A 24801-nucleotide genomic window follows, 5' to 3' on the forward strand; every position below is an offset into this window, starting at 1 on the left:
GGGAAAAAAAAAAAAAAAAAAGTGATTTTGGTTTCACCTTTTATAATAGGATTTTCAGGAACGAATTTAGACCTAAGTGTTGTTGATGTTAAGATGACACAGTTTCTCAGGAAAGCTAAGAATAAGGTGCCTGTGACCAGCATTCCTGGGCCAAGTCCTCTTTTCTCAATGCACTTTGCTCCCTGTTAAAAGCAGTTGCTCACATGTCCCTACAGGTTGTGCTGGTTTAAATACAACAGGGAAAATCTGGCAGAGCTGAAGATCTCTCTTGGCTTTAAGCAGTCTAGTTAAGCCAGTGCCTGTACTTGGGGCAAACTTATTGAAACCAGTTAACTATGATCAGTTTAACTAGCACTGATGCTGTACCAAATTACGTTAAATCAGTGTTAGAATTTAACTTGGTTTATCCACATCTGCTGTGGCCTTTGCACCAGTTTAATTAAGCAGATTTGTTGCACCAAATAAGGTTGCCCCCACAGGCTTTATTCCATTGCTTTTACTGAGTTTTAAAGGTTTGTTCCCAGCCCAACTGTCACTGTTGGGTGGCAGCACATGGTGTCTCACTCTGCTGCTGCTCTCCCAGAGGTAACCCCCCAGGTCCTCTGCTGGCCATGGACCCAAGGGGAGAACCCTCAGATGTCTTCTTCTCCATCCTGCAGTCCCACCCCAGGCCAGGGAAGATGATAGAATCATAGAACGGCTTGGGCTGCAAAGGACCTTAAAAATCATTCATTTCCAGTTCTGTCCCACGGGCAGAGACACCTCCCAGTAGACCAGGCTGCCTACAGCCCAATCCCACTTGGCTGCAGGATCTGCAGCTCCTCACTTACAGAGATGTGGTGACCTCCAACACTATCTGCTTGGAGCTAGCAGCATCTGTTCGCTCTCTTAACTGTGGAAATCTTGAAAGCCTGTCTTTTGAACAAGAACTGGAGGGAATAACTGAAACCCCAGTCCAGTTTTTTTTTTTTTTATGTTTCCTAAAGCAGAGTCAGGATGACATTGCTGTTGCAGCTTCTGTTTGTGCTACCACTGCTGTTGCTAACCCGTGTCATGAGATAGCATCCGGAAAGAGGAACGCGTGAAAATCAAACCCTTAAGGATACTGTGTAGTTCCCCTTGAATTTTTCTGTACCTATCCATTTAAGTACAGAAGAATATGGTAGAGATGAAGAAAGAAAAGGCTAGGGATTAGTGCATGACTCATTAAAGGAACAGAATTCATTCAGGAGCCCAGCTGCAGAATTAATCACCTTCAGTTCTGCTGATAAAACCAGCCTGGGACTGACAGCATTTTAGACTTTGTTCCAAGTATGATGAAGTAGTCTTAGAAGCTCTATTTTAAAACATGACTTCTGCTTATCTATCCTGGGGTGCTCATGAGAGAACCAGAAACTTTTTCTACGAGAAGCAGATGCAAATCTCGCAGGGAATGTTTTTAGAAGTGGCCCCACGCTGTGTGGGGTGAGCTGTCCTGCCTGGTGTGGGGCACCCAGGCTGTTATTCTCTCTCTCAAAAGAATTGTTGGATTCCCCCCAAAACATCTGCCTGCTTCTGGTGTCTGGCAACCCCTGCATGCAAATGAACCACGTGGAATTACTGCACTCTATGTGGCGGTTGGCTTTCTTGTATGTCAGAGTATTCTGCCCATAGAGAGAGAAGGTAGAAAGATTTTTTTGCCTTGATCTGCTGGAGTAATGCTGTTCTCATCCCAGATCTCACAGCATACAGTACAGAGTATGAGTGCTAAGGCCTGGGAACTTTCTTCAAAATTATCACATGCCTGTTTGCTTTTTTGAATAGCAGCATTGACTGCTTCCTTTTCCCTTCAGATGAATGCACAAACAGTTGCTGTGGGGAAATTCTTTCAAACTGGGAACTCTGCTGAGTTGGGTGGCAAATGTTTTGCCTACTGACAGAGATACCAAATAATGTTGCTGCTCCTGATGTCACAAGAGATTCCCAGACTGCACTTTGAGTGACAGTACTGATAGGAGAACTGTTTCAAATGGCATTTGTAGGTCAGGAGAAGAAAAATACAACTTATGGGATCTGTAAGTGAAGCTGCTACAAATAAGGGAGGCAAGGAGTAACCATGAGGGGAAAATAATCATAACAGTAGAGCAGTTCTGCTCAACATGCTTGCTTCCCATGGCTACGTGGCTGTGAGAGTGGTCACAGGCCTTGAAGGAATGATAATGCCACAGAAAACCTACATGGGAAAGGTCTCAGTGGGGTTATATCTGTAATGTAATCAGTGCAATAAAACTCAAGTGCCGCCACTGATTTGATGCGTGACCAATGACTTTTTTTGTGTTTTGTTTCCCACTTTGTCAGAAATTGCTCTTCCCCGCTTCCCTAAAGCAGCTGGACATCCACAACTGAAAAACACTCAATGCTCCATAGAACTGCTCTACAGAAATCTAGAACTCGTGACAGCACAACAGGCACTTCTTATTTAATTTCACCGAATATCTTTAGAGTTTAGTTTCCTTTACTTTTATAGCAAATTAACTGCAATATTAGCATAATAGGTTCACCTTCAAGCAAATTCTGTGTTTGTTTGGGGGTGTGTTTATGGACTAATATCCTGCTTCGGCCCAGGGGAAGTATTTTGTTCCTTCGCTCTGAAAGATAAGCTCTACCAGAGAATTATAAACACCAATGCCATCTATTATGAGAAGAGCTTTTTGTGACTCAGCAGAACGCTGTCAAGGTTCCCCTTAGCCCAGGTGCTGTGAGATATTGCCCACTGAACACCAACTGTGTGATGGCCCAGAAAGGGGGTGAAAGACAGAAATAAGGGCTTTGTGGGGCAGTGAAAGGAAAGGCAGTGTTCTCTGTGCTGTGAGCTGTGCGCATGCTGCTACTGAAGCTGCAATATCTCCAGAGCAGTGTCATTGCCTAGGACAGAGATTTGCATACTGGATCTTTAGAACTAGTGCTATAATTAAAACAAAGCTGAAACCTCATACGCTGTACATTTTGAACAGCAGAATATATCATTTTTGCACCTAGAAAAATAGAAGAGAAGCCTTACAACCAGCTGCGTCCTGCTCCATGCTTCCTTGCACCATCCTTCACTCACAAAAGCATCTCATTGATCTCGAGGAGCTCAGCTGGAGGTGCAGCTTGGCAGTGGGCTTTTTGCAGGTTGTTCTCACTGTTTGTTTGTTTGGTGGTTGCTTTTTCCCCCTCCTTTTTTCCCCCAGAGAAGTCAGCAAGCCCACGGCTCCTCAGAGCTATCCCCACCATCTGCCAATGTGGGCTCAAAAGAACACTCTTCGGGGCCCTATCCAAGTTGTTGCCTTCTGATTCAGATTCAGCAAAGTAATTGCTCTCGCTGTGCAGTCACTCCACGGAGTTTGGAGGCTGCAGAGCCATTTGGGACTCAATGCTGATATTTGTGCTCAACTTTGCTCGCGCGCAGTGTGACGTGAGCAGCCAGCCAGGCTGTTGCAGTCACAGCATCCCTTTGTGCAGAGCTCTGGGATGGGATGCTTGCTTTTCTCTGCTCCTGCAGCAATCCATCTGGCGTACTTCTCAGGATTTCTGCAGCAAACGATTGAAACCCAGCTGGTTCTTTTTAAGTAATTTTACTACACCTTTCTCAGCGATGTTTATGGGGTTTTTTTGTTTTTTGCTCATTTATAAATGCATGTAAAACTTGAAGGAAGAATTGAAATTGCTGTGCTGGAAATTCACCCCGTCCTGTTACGGGAATCCCCGGCATTCTACACGTATTACCACAAACCTCACTCCATGCCGCCTCGACACTTTCCCTGCGCATCGTTTGCATTCAGAACGTCCCTCCCTGCCTCTCACCGCACGCCGAGCCCGTCCCGCTAACAAGGGCCGGCCCCCAGCTCGTACTTTTCCACTTTGACCCCGAAACGCGGATTTTCGGGACGTCACGGAAAGCCCCGCCTCGCAAAGGGGCGGTGACGTCACGCCCAGCTGTGCTCAGAGCCCCGTGACGTCACGCCGCGAGCTCAGAGCGGGGCGGGGGCCGAGGGGCCGCAGGTGGGCACGGCGCGGGGCTCTCGCTGTAGCGTTGCGGCGGGCGGAGGCGGCGGCCCGGCCCAGCCCGGCCCCGGGGCGGACTCAGTACCGGGCGGGGCGGACGCGGCGCTGTAGGCGTGCGGGAGCGGCGCGGCTCGGAACGAGAGCGGCGGTCACCTCGCGGCTCTCCTCTCGCGGCGGCGACGATGCAGGCGGAGTCGGGGATCGTGCCGGACTTCGAGGTGGGAGAGGAGTTCCACGAGGAGCCCAAGACGTACTACGAGCTGAAGAGTCAGCCGCTCAAGAGCAGGTGGGCGGCGGCGGCCGGGCCGCGGAGGACGCGCTGTCCTGGCGTGGATCGGGGCCTGGGGGAAGGGAACGGGTTGGGAGCGGCCACGATAAACGGCACCGGAGGGGAACGTCCCGCGGAGCAGCGCGTTAAAAGCAGCCATTGAGCCGGTGCTTCCTGCAAGAATGGCAGTTTTGTTCGGCCTGCGCGGGGCGGGCCCGTCCCCGCCGTGCCATTATGTAAAGGGCATTGTCGGCGGGGCACGGGGCCGGCTGCTCTGCACTGCTTTGCTCTGCGCTGCACCGCACCGTCCCGTCCCGTCGAGTCCCGCAGCCCCGGCCGGACGGGGACAGGCGGTGCGGTGCGGTGCGGTCCGGGCTTTACGCTTTGGCTGCGCGGTCGCCGCAAGGTCTCGCGTTCCGGGCCGATCTCTTTCATTTGACTTTGAAAGCAGGTGTGTTGTGTGCGAGCGAACGCTGGGGATTGGAAAGTTTCGGCGAGGTGTGTCAGCTTCTTCCTGAAGTGTTTTTTTGGTTTGTTTTGTTTTTCCCGCAGCGGGAAAAAAGCGGCTGTGTCGCTTAGAGAGAGAGATATATATATTTTTTAAAGGGGAATAAAACCACACAGAGTTCTATTTCTTGTGGTGTATTAAGGTGCCTGATTTCACTCGTGGTGCTGGAAGTGCCCCCAGCTGCCCTGAGTCCTCCTTTGCTTTCTGTGTGTCTCCACTTTGAGCTCAGGGCCAGGAGTGAACCCTCACCTCAGCACCGGGTTCTGCTATGGGTGGATCTCATTGCAGCCCGGGCTGTTAGCCTGCCTTCACAGTCACGGCTTGTGCTTCTGAACAATGCTTTGCATCCGGCTGTGTGTGTAGCTGGAAAATGAATGGGAAGGTAAATATTAAAAACTGCTGGAATGAACTTGGATTGCGTTGCGTGTCAGACTGACTTCAAATGAATTCTTGATTGTGCTCTGAGCGCTGAGGAAACACAGCAGTCTCATAGTGAAAGATGTGAAGGGTGCAGAGGAGGTGGACCTGCTGCTGTGGAGGCAGCTGGGGTGGTGTGGGGTCAGTGACCGTGTTGTAGCAGTCACTGTGCAGGTCACCAATTCACAGCTATCAGCCCGGATTGCAGCAGCCCCAGGTTCTGGCTGGTGTGTGCTACAGTTTTGTCCCTTTGAAGTCATCTCCTCTGTAATCTGTAAGTTGTCTTGCACAAATGTTACAAGCACATTTGGCTCTTGCGACGTGCTGCCTTGCTGTCACTTTGGGCTTCCCTGACTTTCCCCAGCATATTGGCTGATGTGCTGACCTTGCTATGTCACCTGCTGCCTTGTGTGCACCTGTCACCTCCAGGTGAGTCCCAGCATCTCCTGGCCCCGCTGGAGCTGAAGAGCCAAGGATCCAGACATCCCTATTAGGTCCATGTAAACCCAGCTCCAGAGCCAGACTGATGGAACCTGATAATGGGTGGCAGAAGTGGCTCACAAGCCAGCTTGCTTCATAGCATGCAGACTATAATCTACGGAGACTTCAGTAGTCCTTCAGAGCTGCTCAGGCCTGAACCGAGCCTGATGTGTGGTTGTTGGGGAATCCAGCATCACTGTGCTGCTTTCTCCTGTAATGCAATCAGAGTAATGGCATAGCACCAAGTTCAAATGGTGTCATGATGGGGTTGTAGCCACGAGAACTCCTTTCTTACAGTCTCCTCTACAGAGTTACCCAGGGGAGCAGGCAGAACAAAGGCAAGCTCTGGTGTTAGGGGATGGGATTTAATAGTGGTCTGCTACTTTCCTTGCTGAGAACTACTGATTTCCTAGCAACATTCAGGGCTTTCTCTGATGCTTTTTAACAATAAGAAGTGAGGAGCATCCTCAGCTTACTCGTAGCACTGAAATTGTGAGTAGATAGAAAAAGCCATGCAACTCAGCAGTATGTAGCAGTGCCAGTGGCTCTGACCCTAGAATAAATGTTTTATTGGCACTTGAACTTGGTCCTGGCTGCTTCTTGTTCAGATCATGTTCTCCTCACATCCTCCCCAGTTGCTTGTTTTCTGGTGTATGACATGCAGCTCGATATTCCTCCTTGTTGATGTGCCCTCTCAGTTAGTCCATCCATATTTCATAATTCAAGTCTGCAATCCAAAGCCACCAGGGGTCCAATAACAAAAGCTTTTTGCTGCAAATACTGTACGAAGTTAGGCCAAGCCACAGCTGAATGCTAGAGGCCAGAGAAAAATGTCAGCAAAAAGCTTTAATCACAAGGGATGAAGAGAACTCATTGGACAAAGATGCATCATTTCCAGCCACGGTTCCTAAACTCTCCAGGTCTGTAAGAACCTAGCTTCTTGTACAAAGTGCTAGATACACTTAGGGTTCTCTGGAATTTGCTGTGGTTGAACATCTTTGAAAACTGAGATGATGGTTTGGTTGCTTTGGTTTCTCCGGAGTGACTCCTCACTGTGGGAGGAAACTGGATTTGAACTCATGTCTCAGTGCCTGGGCATGGTTTCTTTTCCTCTTTTCACATTTGTATTTCATTCCTCTGCCACCTTATTTTTGGAGACCGATTTATAAGAACACACTCTTGAGTACCTACATGTTTCTGTAATGAGCAGGTAAATAAGGTTTCCTTTTTGGTGTAAGCAGTGCACGTTGAAATAGGTGGAGTTTTATTTCCAGACAATCGATTGAAGAAAGTAATCACCGATTGCCAGAAGTAAACACAGATGTCACCTCTGCACGCAGTCACCAGAACACTGTTACAGTACATCTGTCACAGTACTAACGTGGTTTCTTTAAATCATTTGACTTGTTAAAGCTCTACCTTGGGTATCAAACTGAGCTCTTTAAGGGAAGGCCTCACAGCCTGCTGCAGTTGCTTGCAGTTGCTGCAGTATTTACTTTGTCCTGTTGCCTATTCTGCATGCTGTTACCACTTATTGACCCGGCTCCTGCCCTGTTCTGTACATGTTTTCCTTTGGGTGGATATTGATTGAGTACCACTGAAGCACAGCTTGACCCACTGAGGTGCACACAGTGCACTGAACTGACCCAAATACTGACCAAAAAAAAAAAAAAAAAAAGAGAAGAAAAAAGAAGGTTCAAATGCTCTGTTTTCTTGATTCTCTGTAATGTGTGTGCATTGGTGTGAGCTGCCTCTGAAGTGCCAGGACATAATTATCAGCTGTTGTCATTTACTTCCTTGCTCTAAATAAAGCCACATACCTGCAGTTAGGTTGCTACTGGTTGTGCTATTTTCTTTTACCCTTTTGCAGCCAGTTTATATTCAGACTGGTTTGGAACGATGCAGCTACCCGAGTTATTTTTAGTGGAAAAAATGATTAGGAAATGCTTTTAAGTTGTGTGTTGCTTGTAGAGGAAGCTTGTTCTTGCTTTATGAGCAATAGCATTGAGCTGTAGAGTTTGTCATTGCTGCAGCAGTGATGTAAGCTGTCGGTACCTTACTTCCATCTGCTTGTACCTCCCCTCTGCCCAGCTGGGATCCCCTGGAGAGCACTTGCTTTCTCCTGGTTCTGTGCTGAGCACTGAAGACCGAATTTAATAACAGCTTTCCTTAGAATGCCCAGTGTTTGTTGAGGAAACGTTAATGTAACCAGAGGCAAACGTTTCTGAGATGTGTGCTTACTGTGGAGCCCAACAGGACTCTTCTGAAGTGCCTCAATCTGCAGATGATCAAATTTAATTTTGCAAATGAACTTTGCAGCGTGATTAAATTTGAACTTGATTACATTGAGGCTTCTCAGCACTGAATTTGTGCTTTACTGGAGGTAGTCTTCATAGCACTGCTATTTACGGATGTTATTTGAGTGTTTTATATTCTGGTTAGGTTCTGCAATGCAGTTTGTTCAGGCTACTGCTTACATCTGTTCCAGTTGTGCAAGAAGTGGAAAATAGACTTTATTTAGAACTGGTCACATGTGCTCCCATCCAGGAACTGTGTCTCAGCGTGCTTAAAAAAAATAAAAACGTGTCTTGGAGGAACAGATTTTAAAAGTTCCTGAAATGTTTTTCAGTCTGTTATGAGGATCGTTATGTATTTTAAACTGAAAGGTAATAATGGCTGAGTTGGAAGCGGTATGCAGCTCCTGTTGGCTGAAGGCAATGGTAGGAGCCTTTGGTAAGGGCTGAGGGCAGTGGGAGCAGAGCTGAGCTAGAGGTCTGTGTCTTTGAATGTCTTCCATCGTGTTTCTGTGAGCGAGTCAGTAATCCCACGTCTGTTCTGCACCTCACATTCTCTTCACTTGAAGGAAACCCTCTTAGCCAAATATTCTCGTATTCTTTTATTTTTGAAAACAGACTTGAAAGGAAAGGCTGAAATTGGCGTCTCTGTTGTGTAAACATATGGAGACAATAAGAAGTTGCACAGAAAAATGGTATTTCTTTTGTATTAGGAGCTGGTACTGATCTGTGTAACAGAGCATTTTCCATTGTGAAAGATTCCTGTGACCTTTTCTCTTTAGAGGAACTCTTTGCTATTTGCAGTAGACCTTTGCTGTTTAGCACAGAAACAGAAATAGCCCATGAAATTCTGTTCAGCATTTGCTTTGATAGGAGCTATTAAACGTTACCTTTTCACTTCCCCAGCCTGCTTTTCTCAGGAGATCTGTGCTTGGCTGCCAAGCTCATCATGCAGCACGCAGATATTTTGGGATGGAGCTGACTGCACTGACTCTGCACCTTTGGCAGATGCATTTATCAAACTATTGGCTGTATTCCTTGTGAGTACATACACTCTACATGAAGTAAATCCGTGCTTCACTGCTGAGCCTCCCTCGCTGGCTAAGACTGATTTTGAGAACCCAGGTTACAACTGGAATTGGTATATTTTTTCATGAAGCTCATTCTGTGCCATGTGTTTGTATGTTGCACTTTTTGTGATGGTCTCAGAGGGCTGTTCCAGAACTGTTGGAGGCAGTGTGACCAACTCCTGCTGCACTGTGTGGTCAGGATCTAGAATAAGACAGCAAAACAGACCCTTGCATTATCTTACTAACAATTTTTTCCCATTTGTACACTCTAAGATTAGAAGTTTAATAGGAAGAAATCTGTACAGCTGTTAAAAATGAGGGTACAGGACACAACCCCTATTTCTGTTCACGTTCCCTAATGAGCCACTTTGAGATGTTGAGAGTGAAATGAGAATAATCTTCTGTTTACTTTTCTGCTAAAATTGAAATTGCACGTTGACTGCTAATTGTCTTCGGAGCACAGTCTGCCATTTCAGCTCCGGGAACAAAATGAGAGTCCAGCTTTCATTAAGCTGCTCGGGCCCTTGGCCATTATTGTCTGTCTCTTTCTATTTAAGGTTCTAAAAGTTTTCAAAATATATTATGGTAGTGTTTGTACTTGGTAAAACTTATTGTCTTTTCCTATCATTTTTGCTGGATCAAAGACGATGTGATGAGGCAGGGTAGCCTGGCAGATCTTGCTGTACTGTTAACTACTACATCACTATATATTATACTAGTTACTGTTTTGCTGCTGGGAAGCACAAGGCAGCTACTGATTTGCATATAATTTCACACTTCATTTCATTTGGGGGGGAGAACAGCTTAGGAAAAAGCATCATATTCTAGACTCATGATAAAATAATGCTATTGCTTTACCTGCAGCAGCTGTAAAGTGCTGCTGCTGATTTGAGCTTCAGGACTGAAATAGTGCGTTCCCAGTGAGGGCTGCAGTGTGCCTTCAGCCTTCGTGCCCAGGGATGGCAAGAGGCACAGCTTTGTGTGCCTTCTCAAAGCACTCTGTGCTGGTAACATTGGCCACAGTGTCACCTTGTGACTCACAGGAGCCTGGCTGTTGATGTCTATAGGCTTCACCTGAAAGTATTTTAAAGAGGCTGTTCTTCCAGCATGGCATAGGTATTGCTGCTGCATGTAAAAGAGTTGTGAACGTGGGTAAGAGGCTTAGAAAGCAACTGCTAGTTAATACTTCAACCACTAACAGTGTGCTTGGATGACGCTCACTTTTTCTGGTAGCATCTCTGCTGCAAGGGCTGCTGTTGTGTTTGTGCTAGCGGCTCTCTGCTCAGCATGCAGCCACGGCTGGGTGGGTTGTGCTTTTTCCTTCAGTGCTTGGTGGTTCTGAGCAACTGGTGTGCAGCCCCTTGCCCTGCCCTGCTGCCAGCAGCTGCTGCGAGGACCGGCCAGGCAGGTTGAGGGCAGAAATGTGTTGCTGCTGTATATAATTACAGCTTCCAGCGTCAGCCAGCAGGGCTGCTCGCTGCGATGATTGGTGCCTGTACTGCTATGTAAAGCAGAACGCGAGCTTAATGTTGGGTTTGGGCTACTATTTTAATATTGTAATTAGCAGCCTTTAGCAGTAAACAAGTTTTTTTTTTTTTTTTAATCAGTTCCGTGAAGATTATGCTTTCACAATTTGAGCAGACGTGCATTTGCAGACATGGGGAGTTTGTTTTGGGAATTGTGTATTACTTGGAGGAGAAGAGCATTAAGGACAAACAAATACCCTGTTTCTTTTTCTTTTTTCTATGCCCAGTGTATATTGGGTTTGGTTTTGGGCAGCTGGAGGGTGATCCTGCAAGTCGCTATTCAGTGAGAATGTTTCAGCTAAGAACAACTGACACGTTTGAGGCAATGTGACAATCTCTTGGATTCATCTTTTTAAATGCTTCCCAAAAAACCGTGAGCTAGTTTCACAGGTATGTTCTGTTTCCCTTTGTGCTGTTCTTTGGACACAGAATGAACTTAAATCTCTCTCAAGCTGCTGCTTTCATTGGTTGCTGTGTGTCAGGTTGGATATCAGGAAGAATTTCTTCTCAGAGTGGTGAGGCATTGGCACAGTGGTGGGATCACCATCCCTGGAGGTGTCCAGGAAAAAGGTAGATGTGGCACTGAGGGATGTAGTCAGTGGCCGTGGTGGGTTGGATTAGGTGATCTTAGTGGTCTTTCCCAACCTTAGTGATCCTATTATCAGTAGACTCGTGTGGCTCATTGGGCTGAGCCAGCCTGGATTTCTCCACCTATTGGTTGCAAAGAGTGAAGAGACAAGAGGGCTGAAGTTGTAGGGAGCAGGAAGGTTTGTATCTGCTCAGAATTTCATTGGTGTGCATGCAAGGGTGACGTGCATGGTTTGGCCTGCTGTTCCATTAAATAATTTACTTGAGATGAATTTGAAGAGAAAAGGACTTTGCATGGGGAAAATTAGTGTGTTTTGGGTATATGGAAAGATGTTAATCAGCTTTGAGATATTTTAGGCATTGGAGGCTTGCCAAGTTGATGTATCTCTAAGCATTAGGCCAATAAGAGGTACTGTAGTTTCAAAGTGTGGCTGCTATGACACCATTCCTCTTCTTCAGCACAAAGTGCTATGCAAAGAGTAGAAACCTGGCAGGGCAGGGATTTTGGGATCAGAGAAACCAGAGGAGTAACGAGAAAAAGAAGAGGGAACCACTGGAATGTTCAGAATGAGGGATGCTTCAGAGAATGGAGAAAGGGATGATTAACAATCTTTACTAATCTTACTCCCAGCCATCCTGTTGTAACATGTAAACACATACAGAAAATAGGAGTTACAGCGATTCTTTCCGGACTAGAAGAAGGCAGCTAAAAGACTTGGGATGGAGCTAACTCAACTGTAAGCTGCTTCAGGGTGAGGAGATGGGAGCAGACACTGGGAGCTGCCAGACACTGAGAGGTGAGGAGTGGGGGCAGGAGGGGGCTGTGCTCCTGGAGCTTCACACTGCCAAGCTGAGATAGTGCCGGGAGCTGAAAGGGGATGGTTGAGAGATCTGGAGTGGGAGAGCCGGGCTCAGCCTGCTTTGTGTACGTTCATTGCTTCTTTTCAGGATTCTTTTGAGGTTTCTCTAAATAAAGAAGGAGAGTTTGTGTAAAACAAGATTTATTTTGGAAGTGTTTTTTTCTGGACGTGACCCTGTGTGGTGATAAAAACAAGGCTGTAAAGCCAGACTAGCAGTGCAGAGAGAGAGGGCACAAAGCAACCCCTTCCTTCTTACAGTGCTTGTGTACTTCATTCTAAATAAATAAGTTACAACCTCGGGGTGTGAAATCAGAGATGAGATATGCCAGCATGCAGGAGGGAGGTGATCTTACAGGGAAGCAAAGGGAGAAACTTGCTCTGGGCTGCTAGGAGCACAGAGAAGCGTGAGGCCTCTGCAGTGGGTCTCTTGGGATGCCATTAACTATTGTTTGGGTTTCTGCTCTGCAATCTTTGTTTGTACCAAATATTTACAGTTTTAGCAAGCTCATCCCGGGCATCAGTTTGCCTAGTGAAGGAATGGGCACAGTTATGAGTTGTGGGGATTGCTGCTGTAAGATGAATGTTGCTATCTGATATCCCGCCCTTGGAGAAGGCACAGTGTAAATCTGTTAAGCTGCTCCTTTGTTTGTTAGTTTTGTGCATAATGAGTTTGGAATTTAAGATTAGTGGTGTGCTGTGTAACTGCTTATTTTGTGACCTCATCCTCCCGTTCTGCTTGCCTGCTTGTCCACCTGTCACATCCTGTTGGGCACCTAGGGCTATGTTCCTTTGGTTTTGCATTGCATCATCTCATTTTTGTGTGTTCTGCTCCTTAGTGGAATTAGGGGGGGGGAAAAAACAAACAAAACCAGCAACGAAAAATAACAACCAAAAAAGAACAAAAAAAGCCCTGCAAAACCAACAGAAAATACACCCATGCGAAGAGGGTGTTTATATTCATTACAGAATGTGTGGGGAAAATGTGGCTTCAGTGAGCCTTGGAGTGGTTTGTGCTGGAAGGGACCTTTCAGAATCACCAAGTCTGGTCCTTGTGCTCCAGGCAGGGACGTGTCTCACCAGACCAAGCTGCTCAGAGCCCTGCTGCCAAGGCCTTGTGGGGTGTGGCGTACTGAGTGGGGCATTGCCTGAGTCAGCCAGTGAGGGATGTAAGGATATATACTGCAGACATCCATATTTGTGTTCAGTGTGACCACCGCTCTGTTCAAACCAATGAGCCATGGCTTTCTCAACGTGTGTCTTCAACAGGAGCTACTCCATTTTGCCTTGTGTAATGTTCATTGAGCTGATAGGAGCAGGTGTGGCTTAAGAACACAGTGAGCATCCACCTGGGATTGTTCTCATCCTGCTTCAGAAAATGATTTTTTTTGGAGTGGAGCAGCTCTATCGGGAAGCACGGAGGACGTGCTCACAAATTAGATCTTTTTCAGCCCCATCTGTTCCTTAAAGGCAATTAGCCAAGTTTCAGCAATTGGGGTCACAGCTTGAAGTACAGGGAGCTGTGTGAGCCCTTAGTGGTGATGTTTGTGGCAGTGGGATGAAGGTAAGACATTCCTAGAGTTATGGGGAGCAGAGGGGTCAGCAAGGGGTGAGGAAACTGACTCTGAAATTGGTGATTGAAGGGCTTCTCTCAGTGGTATGTATTGGTAGAGAAGAATATGAGGAGTGAAGGCACATGCAGGTAACTTCTTGAAAGCACGTCATCTTTTAGGAAAGTGAAATAGTGTGTAGTGCAGCAGGAGAAGCTAGAATCTGTAAAAGCGGGTAATTTCCAAAGAGTGAAGTGAGCAAGGCAGGAGATAGAGCCATAACCTTGTTCTGTCACAGACTTGTTTTTTTGAGTTTAGCTTGTTGCACAATTTACAGTTTCAATCTAATTGCAAAACTATTCTGCAAGTGATAATTTGGTTCCCAGCTAACACAGCTTTTGGTGTTTACCACACAAAGCGGTCCCAGGAGCTGCCGGCCCTACTGATGCTGGGGCTGGGGTGGCTGTTTTGTCTGTCACAGAGAGCTGCATGGAACCTTTATCCTTTGGGATCATCTGAGAGGTAGATGTCTCGTCGTGATGCTGCAGGCAGAAATGTCAATCTTGAAATGAAATGAAGTTCTGCTGTTGGATTTGAATGATTTCGGGTGCTGTCATGCCATTACCCAATGCATGTTTTGCATCTGTAATTTAATACCTTTGCACTGGGGAAGACCAGGTTTATGAAGTAACACGATGTAGAAAGTCACAGTATCTGTTTTTGTTATTGTTTCCAGTGTTTTTATTATTGTCTTTATTACTGTGTTTACTTCTTTCTTGTGGCAAGGACTCTCACATCTCTTGAAATTCCGATTTTGTAATCGCTCTTCCCTGTATTGAAGTGCTACAGTATCAGGCTGTGCTTTTGGGAAGTGCTAAATTTGGCTGCTTGCAGACTCATCCCAAGTACAGAAGACGTTCAGTAGGCGCCGTTTGACTTCATGGAGTGCTATAAGGAACGCTTGGCTTTGGGAGCTCTGATGGAAATGTAGTTCCTATCTGTATGGGAGAAATCAGTGATGAAATTAGAAACTGCATGCATTTGGTGAGATTTTAGTAGCCTGCAGAGCACCCTTTGCAGCAGGAAGATGGGTGCTCTGGAACTGCAAGATGGTACTGATTGTATTGCATTTCTGCTGGAACAAAAATATAACTGGTTCAGCATTTGCACGTTCCACTTGTGTATTGTTTTCGCTTTATTTTGTGCATTTAGAGAATGCTGTGCTCGGCAAACTGCTGCTTTAGTATTTTCTGTGGAATGGAAACCATCTGGATAATTTAACTGAATTTTATCTAAGGTCTTGGTAACAGGCTCTGTTCTGTTTCTTGGCATCTTGTTTGATGAAGATGAGAATTCGAGTTAAAATTCAAGAAGTTAAATATGAGCTGGTTTATGACCTGGAATTTTAGAAGCAACTTCTGCTTATTTGAAATCTTAAAGGTACTCAACATATTAAAATGCTACATGGTCTCTTCCAAAAGCATTTTCCCTGAGCAAATGCCTCCAGAAGGGCTTTTTCTTTCTTTCCCTAGTGTACTTTGAATCTTTTGTGTAGTGGGAGCTGCAAGTTAGGAAAGTGTTCAGCATTTGTGCTGCGGCTGCTTTGAAAGAGAGCTGCCATAAGCGCACGCTAAAGTTAAGCATATGCTTAAAGGCTTTTCTTAATTAAACTGCAGTTCAGAAAAATCCTTCCATGTCTTCTTTATTTCAGACTCCGAATTAAATCAATTGGCTTTGTACTCATAGGTTTAAACTTGTTGCAGCCCTCAGGTAACAAATATGTTGGAGTCCCCCACCCGTGATCCAGCAAACCTGTAGTGCAGGAGCTGTGCTGCTGTGCTGAGGTTTCAGCACATAGCTTAAACACGACATTGGATTGGAACATGAGTTTTCAGTGTATGGCAGCTCGTTAAATCTAATGGACTTCTGAGCCTGACACCATGATTTGGTGTATTCCACTTCCATGCATAAGAAAGAAAAGTAAGAAATCATCCTAGGAGAAGATAAATGCATTATCTCTGTGACATGAGATGCTCAACAGGAAGACCACATCAATCAGACTTTTCTTTCCCTCCAGAAAGAGTTAAGCACCCATTTAGTTTCCGATGTCCTGATGATAATGTTGGATTGTGTTATTTAATTTTATTTTGAGTGAGATGAAGGGAAGAGATACCATTCTCAGCGTTGGTAGGTTGTAGGCGTTGGGGGGAGAGGCAGTTAGATTTGCCTAAATGGTGATGAATGATTCTTTGAATGCTTTGTGTGCCCATGATATTGACACGTTCTCGTGTGGGGTTCATCCAGAAGGAGCAGTTTGTGACTGCAGCATTCTGAATGGGAGCTCTGCTGCTGGCCTACTCTCAGATCTCATATGGAAAGGTTCTCATGTTTGGAATAGAGCTATTTCCAAGAGTTGTCAGTTTTTCCTGGTGGCTGCGAGGAGTCATTTCATTGAGTCCAGCTTGGAGCCACGTCTTGTTGGTGTTGGGTTCTTCCAAAGATGGAGATCTCACGGCCTCTCTAGGGAACCTGTTCCAGCATTTGTCCACACACGCACACTATAGAACTGGTGTATGTTTGTTTATTTTTGCTTCGCTTGTGCCTAACTCAGATAGAAACTACTTGTTGAATTTTGTATTACTGTAGGTTTGAAGGGGCCAAACCATTTCAGCTCATTTCAAACCATTGTGCTGCTTTTGTGAGCTGGACAAGGGGAATTATTTCTTAATTTAAACTGTTGCATTTGGTCATTCAATCAAGCAGTTGTCCAGGCATTGGTAGGGTGGGCAATCCTTGTATCCTTTGCCTCACCTTGGAGGTGGCTTCCTTGTTTTGAATCCATCTTGGTTGACACAGAACAGTTCTTCATTTTGTTGTTCTCCTACATGGCAGAGCTGCAAAGCATGTAATGAGCACTTCAGTGTTGATGCAGAGGTGTCCAGTGCACGGAGCTGTGCCTCAGTGGTGTTTGTGCAAAGCTCCTGACAGATGCTCATCGCCTGTGATGTTATCAGCACTGCTTAACATGTGTAATAATAATTCCACAAGGCTGTTGACTAAAATATTCCAGCTCTTTGATGCACCAGCACTAACTTGTCTGTTATGAATTCATATATGAAGTTAAAATTGCTTTTAAAATAGTAAACATGAACTTTGGCCGTTTCTTGCTTTAGGGATAATTCTAGAATGTGTTCTTCAGTGCCTTTTGTAACATGGAACTGCTTCTGTGTTCCTCAGGGTAGCATACAAGCTTTGTTCAACAAATAACTCATGCAGTTGAGTGTCTTGACTGTTCTGGCATTGGTTATCCTGTGTGCAGCTATCCAGGGCTACATTTTAGTGCTTGGTGACTTGCTTTTGGCAGTTTAGGGACCAGCAAACCAGAGAGCTTGCAGAAATTAAGTGCAAATCTTTAACAGGGCTGTTGATCACAAAGAAGAGCCGGGTGCTGCTCTGTGCCATAGCAGTCTTTGCTTAGTATCAGAGCAGTAAATGTGTGCTGACTGTACAAGCTCCAGTTTGTGCTGTGTTGTCAGGCTCTGGCATGTTTTGGTAACTGTAGTTGACTGGGAATAGCAGAAGATCAAGTATGGAAAATAAAGCATGTTTGTTGCTCCAGTTTTTGTTCCTTCTGTATTTCCAGTAACTGTTGAGAAATGAGCAGAAAATTCAGGGTGGGTGTTTTCCCAGAGCATCACGTTCTGGGGGAGAGGGCTGATGCCTCAGAGCTTCTAAGCAGCAGAAAGACAAGCTGAGACCTTGAGCTGGGTGGGCTCAGTCATTGTGTGAGCTGCTGCTTAGTAAAGCTGTCCGGGCAGTTTAACTCTGCAGTACTGAACTTCAATTAAGTTATCAGGTTTAGCATTGCTTTAGGCATTAATAGAGTTTTACTCTCACTTAAAAATCTGGTTTAGTAATTAACCTCCATGTTATTCTGAAATTCAGAAGTTGTTTGTTTAATGCAGCAAATCTAGTGTTGTGTGAATTAAAACATGAAAGGTGCTCAGTAATGAGAAATGGAAACAGGAAAGTGCAGAAATTGGATTATATGCAGTTTACAGGGAACTGTGCTAGATGCCCAGTTCTTAATTAAGAGTTTAATTCTGAAGGCACTGCTTTGCTTCTGCATTTGGATAGTTGAGGAATATTCTGATTTAAATGGGAACTGAATAATGGATTTTGCTTGTTGCACACTGACTTGTAGTTGCTCTCAGTCAGTGGTACAGCTTTTTCTGCAATGTGCTTTTGGGTGACAGTGACAGCACAGTTGCCAGGAAGTGCAGTGTGTTCAGATGTTGGATGAGAAGTGCTAGGAGGACTGTGAAACTGCTCCCACAGTTCTGACTTTCCCCAGAAAATTCCAGGCTTAGAGCTGGCCCATCATTGCAATAGTACCCATGGCTCTATGCTTTCCAGGACTGGAGGGATAACATCTCATTGAGTCGTACAGGCTGACTTGGTTTCTTGTGCCCCAGCATTTCCCTCATGCTGTTGGCGCATAGGGTGTGATGGAGAGGAGCTGGGAAAGCAGGCAGTAGCAGCAGGCAGCTGCCATGCCAGCGCAGTGCTCAGGCTGCAGCCCTGAATGTGCTCCAGAGCAAAACATCGTCGTGCTAAATCTCCTCCAGTACATTTCAGAGGTAAACATGCTGGAGTGGAGGTTCAGTGTTCCCCTAGCCGTGTCCCATGTAGCATGGATACGTGGAATCCAAGTCTCAATCATTTCTAACTTCTGAGCGATTCAAGGAGGGAAAAAATATAGCTTCTTATCTGTTACTTAACTACTTTACTTCCAAGGCAGTAATTTGGGGTAAAAGTTCATCTCCTGCTTGCCAGCAGGACTCTGCACTGCTCGGGGCGTGACTTTGGGCTACCTGGTGTCCTGTGGCTATGGGCTGCTGCTGGGAGGGATGGCCATGCCCAGCTTTGCCTCTAGCCATAGGCCTGCTTCCTCCCTGCTGGAGGACTGAGCAGGTGGGGCAGCTCCCTTGCAACCATTTATCTCTCTGAAGCAGTCAGAAAGGTCCACGTGTGCCCAAAAAAGCCATGTTTTCCTTCAGCTCACAGCACTGTGAGCTGTAGTGATAAGACCCAACCCAAGGAGGGTTGAGGACCGTACATAGAATCATGGAATGGCCTGGGTTGAAAAGGGCCACAATGACCATCTAGTTTCAATCCCCCTGCTATGCTGGGGTCACCAAGCACTACACCAGGCTGCCCAGAGCCACATCCAGCCTGACCTTGAATGTCTCCAGGGATGGGAGGGTAGGTCTCCTTCCATAGTAGCTTGCATTTACATAGAGTTTGGTGGGACATAAAACTGTACCACTGATTTAAAATCAAAGCAAAAGGGATCTGTGGTTACAACTGGCCTGTGCTTTCTTTGTACATGGCTGAATGTTGCTGCCTTAACGCCAGTATTCCTGTGGGAAGCGTGACGTGTATCATGCCTACATTCAATGAAATGAATGAGTTTGGTTTGATGACTTTGTCACTGATTTTTAATGTACTGAGTCTCTTAAATGAGAGAGTGGTAATGCCAGCATTCTGGTAACCTGACAGGGCTCCCCTCTCAAGCTTTATGCAGTTCTATAGGCGTCACATCCCAAATGCACTGAATCACTGAGCTAATCATCTTATGGCTCGTGCATAGTTGAGTTAATCCTGTGTAATAATTTACTGATGTCAGCTATGCTGTGGTAGTTATCTATGTGCAAAGTCCTGGTTCGTAGCAAATATGATGTAATGCTCGTTAACAGAAACCTCTCTGGCCGTAGGCTAAGCTGTCTTAGTACACATTTGCTGTGATCTAATAGCACACGTGGCTGTGCTTGCTCCTCAGCTGCTGAATGGTAACACCAAGGTGTTTAGGTTGGCTGCTTGAGTCTCCCTGCCACCATCCAGATCTGGAGTCAGTTGCTTTGATTGTGGCTGCGGTGTCCAATCCATCCTGTGTTAATTCGTTTTCCATAGGAGACAAATGTGTTTTCCACAGGAGACAGAAAATGTGTATAATGGATGAAACAGGATTGAATTCTTTCAGTGTGTAGCCATGGCTGGTAACTGTGGACTAGTTTAGCAGGGTTCACATCTGTGTTAGCTTTCTGAAGACAACATGAAGCTATTATGCAGTTACTACCCACTCCAGGATTTGCACATCAATTAGAAGAGGCTGCTTACTCATGCTCCTCAAAAGTTGTGCCAAAATAGCAGTTACATTATGTCAGAGCCCATATTTTCATCCAGAGCAATTAATCAGGATGTAAACCTTGTTACTCCTCAGTAGCTTTGCGTATATGCCTGGGATTTTGATACAGGGTGCTTCAGAAGGTTCAAGAAAGCTCCTCTGTATTTGGCACACGTCAGGGAAATTATGATGAAATGTGATGTTATTTTTCCAGCAGTATATCTGGGAAGTTCCAACAAGAAAGTTCTCTATAAACAGCTTTGCTCTGCAGTTGTAATTTATCCTACTTTAATACTCAGAATCCCTGCTTGGGGACACCTGCGTTACTGTGAGGTGTATGCGAGCCTGGGGTAGGGAGGTGCTTCACAGCAAATCTGCAACCTGAGAGGAAGGCATGGGAAACAGATGGCTGCAGGAGGAAGGCATGAGGCAGTGCTGCCAGTGCAGCAAGGAGTCCTTGCTCCCTGAGTACCTGTCAGCATCCCACATAGGTACCTGGCACCTGTGTGTCTGGCATTCTGCTGCTTAGATCCTTCTTTCAGCAGCCTTTACGTTCCAGGTTGCCCCACGATCCCTTTGGATCTTGTGGTTTCCTGATTGTTCCAGGAAGTCATCCATGGTGATGTAATGTTCCTGCTCTGCTTGTATATGCCGCAGAACCACGTCTGTTTACTTTCTTTGTGCAACGCTGCATATAAAAGTTTGCAGGCAGATCTTCAATGCTGCATGGACCTCTTCAAATTAATAAAAGCTGTGAATCAAATCCTGGTTTTTGCTAAAGCTGGTGACTTGCTTGTAACGTTTCTTCTCAAATTTCAAGAGCTTGTGGTTTTGGATGCCAGCCCTGTCTCCTTGGGCAGTCAGTAAAACTCACTATGGTTCCGAGACTGATGGTAGCAGAGCTGAGGACAGATGCAAAATGTCAGTTCAGATGTGATGCAGGCAGAAGTGCATTTGGAGAAGTGTCAAAACCTGTTGTAATGAAAACAGGAAAATAGTGGCTTTACTGAGGTTTCTGGCCTTAGACAAGAACCTGGAGATCTGCCTCCTGACCTTCCGGGCTCTCTGCACATATGACCTGCCTTATGTGCTGTATCAGAAAAAGAGAGGCTCAGAAGTTATCCCAGGAGCTGTGTGTGCCGAGCCATGTGCAGCAGGACAAGGATTGTGTAGAGGAAAAAAAGCACTGCCATGCTGAAAGCGTGGCTGAGGTCTGTTCAGTAATTCTTGATCCTGATTCAGTCTTCTGTCTGCTCTGCCAAATGCCTTGTAACGCAGGGAAAATGATAAGTCAGAAAAGATGATGTGCAATAAAAATAGTAGTGCTTGCTCCAAATCCTCCATACACTGATGGCTGGATTTTCAGGCGGTAGATTCCAGCGAGGCGTGCCAACAGGCTGCATACCTGCCTGTGATGTGGCCCTCTTTCCATGAAAAGCCATTTGGGTTGGAGACAAGGGTGAAGTCACCAGGAGTCTGTGGTATCTCTGTGAATTAGATCCAATCATCTAGTTTATTAGAAGAAATGAAGCAGCATACCTCCTGAGGTCCTAGATGAGATTCTTGCTTTAGGAATCCTCTCCTGTTTCCATTTATTTCTTCCCTATTGGAAAACTCATAGTGAGTGTATAAATTCATATCATTAGAGACCATCTGGAAATAGCTATAACAGACTAAATTATGTCTAATAAAAACTTTCTAAAGATCTTTTCTCTGAGGAAAGGGAGGATGGAAGCCTGGAAAAAGGTTCAGCAAAAAAATCCAGACCATTAGATCAGGGTTTGACTATATGAAATTATGGTAAGGTTTTCATTTGGAAAAAGCACAGAGAAGTTAAATTATGATTGAATGCAAATGCTGAAACATTAAAATTCTACTTAGCCTGTGGCTGTTCACTTAGTTTATTCTGTCCTATCTTCAAGATGCAAACAACCATATCATTCGACCTATCAGAATTAGAATAAAATTAAGTATAGGGAATACAGTAATACAGGTTTGTGAGGGAAGAAGTAAATTTAAGCAGATAGTCAACTCCTGGATTTGGTTGTCCCAGAAGGCTGTGGAGGTATTAGTAGGTTCCAAAAGAGATTGGGTGTTGCAGAGGCACTGGGGAGCAGAGCATGGGCAGCAGGCAGGTTGTTGAATTGTAGAATGACTTAAGGTGGAAGGGACCTCAATGATCACACAGTTCCAACCCCCTTTCATGGACAGGGTTGCCAAGGTTGTGTGCTTGTGTGTTGGAGGCAGGGTGCTGAGCTGGGTGGAAATGTAGAATTCTACTTATTTTGTGCATTTGCCCAGCATCTGGAATTTGGGTACCAATTGGCTGAGCTCTGGCAGGTTTGACATCTGGTTCCTTCTTTCTTTAGTTATTTCAAAATCAGGAACTACTCATCGAAGCCTGGACTTAATGAATCACTGCGAATGCCTGATTTGTTGGCAGCTACATGCCACCCAGCTTCACATTCTGTTCTGCTGCCATAATTTTAAGAAAATATTGGAACAATGCTCCCCCACTCAAAAAAACAAGTAAATCAAACCCAAAGTATTCAGAGATCTGGGAACTAATATGCAATCCTCCCCCAGTTTATTTGTACCAAGTGTTTGGGTAGGCCTTGGTAGTGCTCTCAGCTGCAGAGCAGGTTTTAGTCAAGAAAAGCTTGGCTATCATTTATTCTGAGGAGATAAATGAGCTAGCTAATTCAGGACTGATGAAAAAGCTCATCTGAGTTGAGAACTCAATCAAAGACATCTGAATCTCCGAGTCCACGTGGAAGAGCTCTTGGATGCCTTGCTTTAGTTGGGGGATTGGTCGTTATCTTGTCAGTCATGTTTATTAGTTTGGGTTAGAGTTTATTGAGATGGCTCTCATGCCTAGCTGTGCTCATCATTGCACGCACAGGAGGCTTGTGTTGCCTCCTTGGGTATTATTTCCATTGTAACCGAAATCTTTCCTTCCGTCAGCTATCCGTCAGATTTTGACTCTCAAAGTCCGCTTCACTGTACTTCAGCATACATGTTAAACCAGCTCAGAACTTCTGAAAGGCTGTGTGTGGAGGGAGGTAGAGGGGTAGAAGGTATTTTGTGAGCATCTCCTGCTCTCCTCAGCTTGGTTGAGGTATCTGGGAGGTATTTTTGCCTTCAGTGGAGAAGAACGAAGGAGTTAAGGTGAGTTGGCCTCTCTTGGCCAGGTATGTAGTAGATTTGGTATTGATATGCTGTGTCCAAGTCCCACTCGAATTTCAAGAGCATAATCTTTAATGAAGACTTAGAAGGAGGACAATTAAACCAGAACAAACAAACAAAGTACATAAACAATGTCCAATCTGTTTAAGCTTCTCTTTGAAAATGAAAGATATAATGCAGATAATGGGACAGCCATGGGTGTATTCAGGATGTGTAATAATGTTCTCCAAGAAATTAAACCTTTTCCATCATTTGAAAAGCTGCCCTGCAGTTTGAGGTGCTGCCCCATCTTTTGTCACTTCCGCAGCATCAGGGAGAGAAATAAATCTGTAATCCAAGTAATCTAAATATAGCACTGCTAGCTTACAAATGAGACTTCTGATGGCTTCAAAATGGATTCTGTAATAAAAGGAAATGTATTTGACACTGCCAGAATGTACAGTCCCACCAGAGGCTTGTGAAATAACTGTTACAACAAAAATTCTGGGCTGTAACAAAGCTTGTTGACGTGTGCAGGTTACTGGAGGGTATTTCTGACTGTTGCGATGAAGATGAGTTAGCAGGAAAAATACTTTCATTGCAACTGCTGTGCAGCCTGGTATGTACCATCAGCTTTTACCATGAGACTTTAAAAATGGTTAAAGAGGGAAACCAGCTTTAAAAATGTGTACCAGAGTTAGGATTTGTAGGGGCCAGAAGGAAGAAAGTGTAAGTTGGTCAGACAGCCAGAAGCAGCTTTAGCCTGTGTCACTCTTAGCTGACCTGAAAACTGTTTTGCTGGAGTACCTGGGTGGTTTTTTCCCATCAGAACCGTAGGCTTTGATTTCTCTGCAGTTCTACAAGTGAAGGTTCTAGTTACTCCAGGTGTGCTGGTAACACTTGCAGCTGGTCACTTAACAACATGTTGCAAGAAGAGCTCATGGCCCTCTTCATGGAATGTCCAAAGATGCTACTTCCAGCCATTGGGTGAGATTTTAAATCCAGATTTAGAGGTGAGGTTTGCTCTGCCCACAGTTCTCTTTTTCACAAAACCTTGGCCAAGTATTGAGTGATTGTTCTCCTTCCATCTGGCAGTACTTTGTTCACAGCAATTGTTTGTAAGTGCATGGAGGGCTCTGGTTCTTCTCAGTAAGAACCTCATGCCTCAGTACAATAGAGGCATAACCATAAGAAAAGGCATTACAACCGGACAAACAGTGGTTGCTACTTGGCTTGGCTTGAGAGGCACTGGGATGCATCAGGGACACAGCTTTGCAGTGTCCGAAAGCAAACTGCAATGGGAGAACGTTGAACACCACTAATGTTAGAATGAAAAAAAAAAAAGTCTGCAACCAACTTTTTATCCTACCAGAAGTTGTTTTTCGGGTTGAAATGATGTAGTTAAAAGAAGTACTGAAGCTAAACTCTGTGCAGTCTGTTTCTATGGGAGATCAGGCTGCGCTGTGCCTTCTGCTGTGCTTTTAACTTGCACGTTTCTGATGCCCACGCACAGCCCTGGATGATGCTGATGAGCCCAATGCTGAAGACCACTGCTTGGGCTCTGCTCCTTTTCTACGTGTGTCATCATGGCCTGTTGCTGATTTGGGACGTGGTCTTATCTCTGGCTGTGGCAGTCGTGTTAATATAATAAAATGCAGTGAAAGTACCTGCTTGAGTTCTCAGAGATGTTTCAGGTTATATAAAACCGAATTTAAAATAGTAGCCTTTTCACAACATTTGGGGCACGTGTTTTAGTGAATATGAATTTTCAACGCAGTGCCAGCAGAGTTAGTTTAACAGATGCAGAACTGCATTGCTAAGAATAGTTTCTGCAGTTATCTCCCCACACAAATTTTCTCCTCAGG

The 24801-nt window shown here is 45.2% G+C and overlaps 1 protein-coding gene across 6 annotated transcripts in view; it reads left to right on the forward strand.

The window, feature by feature from the left end:
- Positions 1-24801, forward strand: part of MITF (melanocyte inducing transcription factor) — a 100621-nt gene that overhangs the window by 9255 nt on the left and 66565 nt on the right. The window contains exon 1 of one of the 6 annotated variants that reach the window (XM_090148421.1): positions 3909-4312. The exons of 2 other annotated variants lie outside the window; for them this stretch is intronic. In XM_090148421.1, the coding sequence (XP_090004547.1) occupies positions 4209-4312 (104 nt within the window). In that variant the 5' untranslated portion in view covers positions 3909-4208. Of the gene's footprint in view, positions 1-3908; positions 4313-24801 lie in introns of those variants that run through there. 3 more of the 6 variants (XM_031605916.2, XM_090148424.1, XM_031605933.2) reach the window with 3 other exon arrangements.

This window comes from Phasianus colchicus, chromosome 11 (assembly GCF_987193195.1).
Source record: "Phasianus colchicus chromosome 11, bPhaCol1.hap1.1, whole genome shotgun sequence".
Classification (NCBI taxonomy): Eukaryota; Metazoa; Chordata; class Aves; order Galliformes; family Phasianidae; genus Phasianus; species Phasianus colchicus.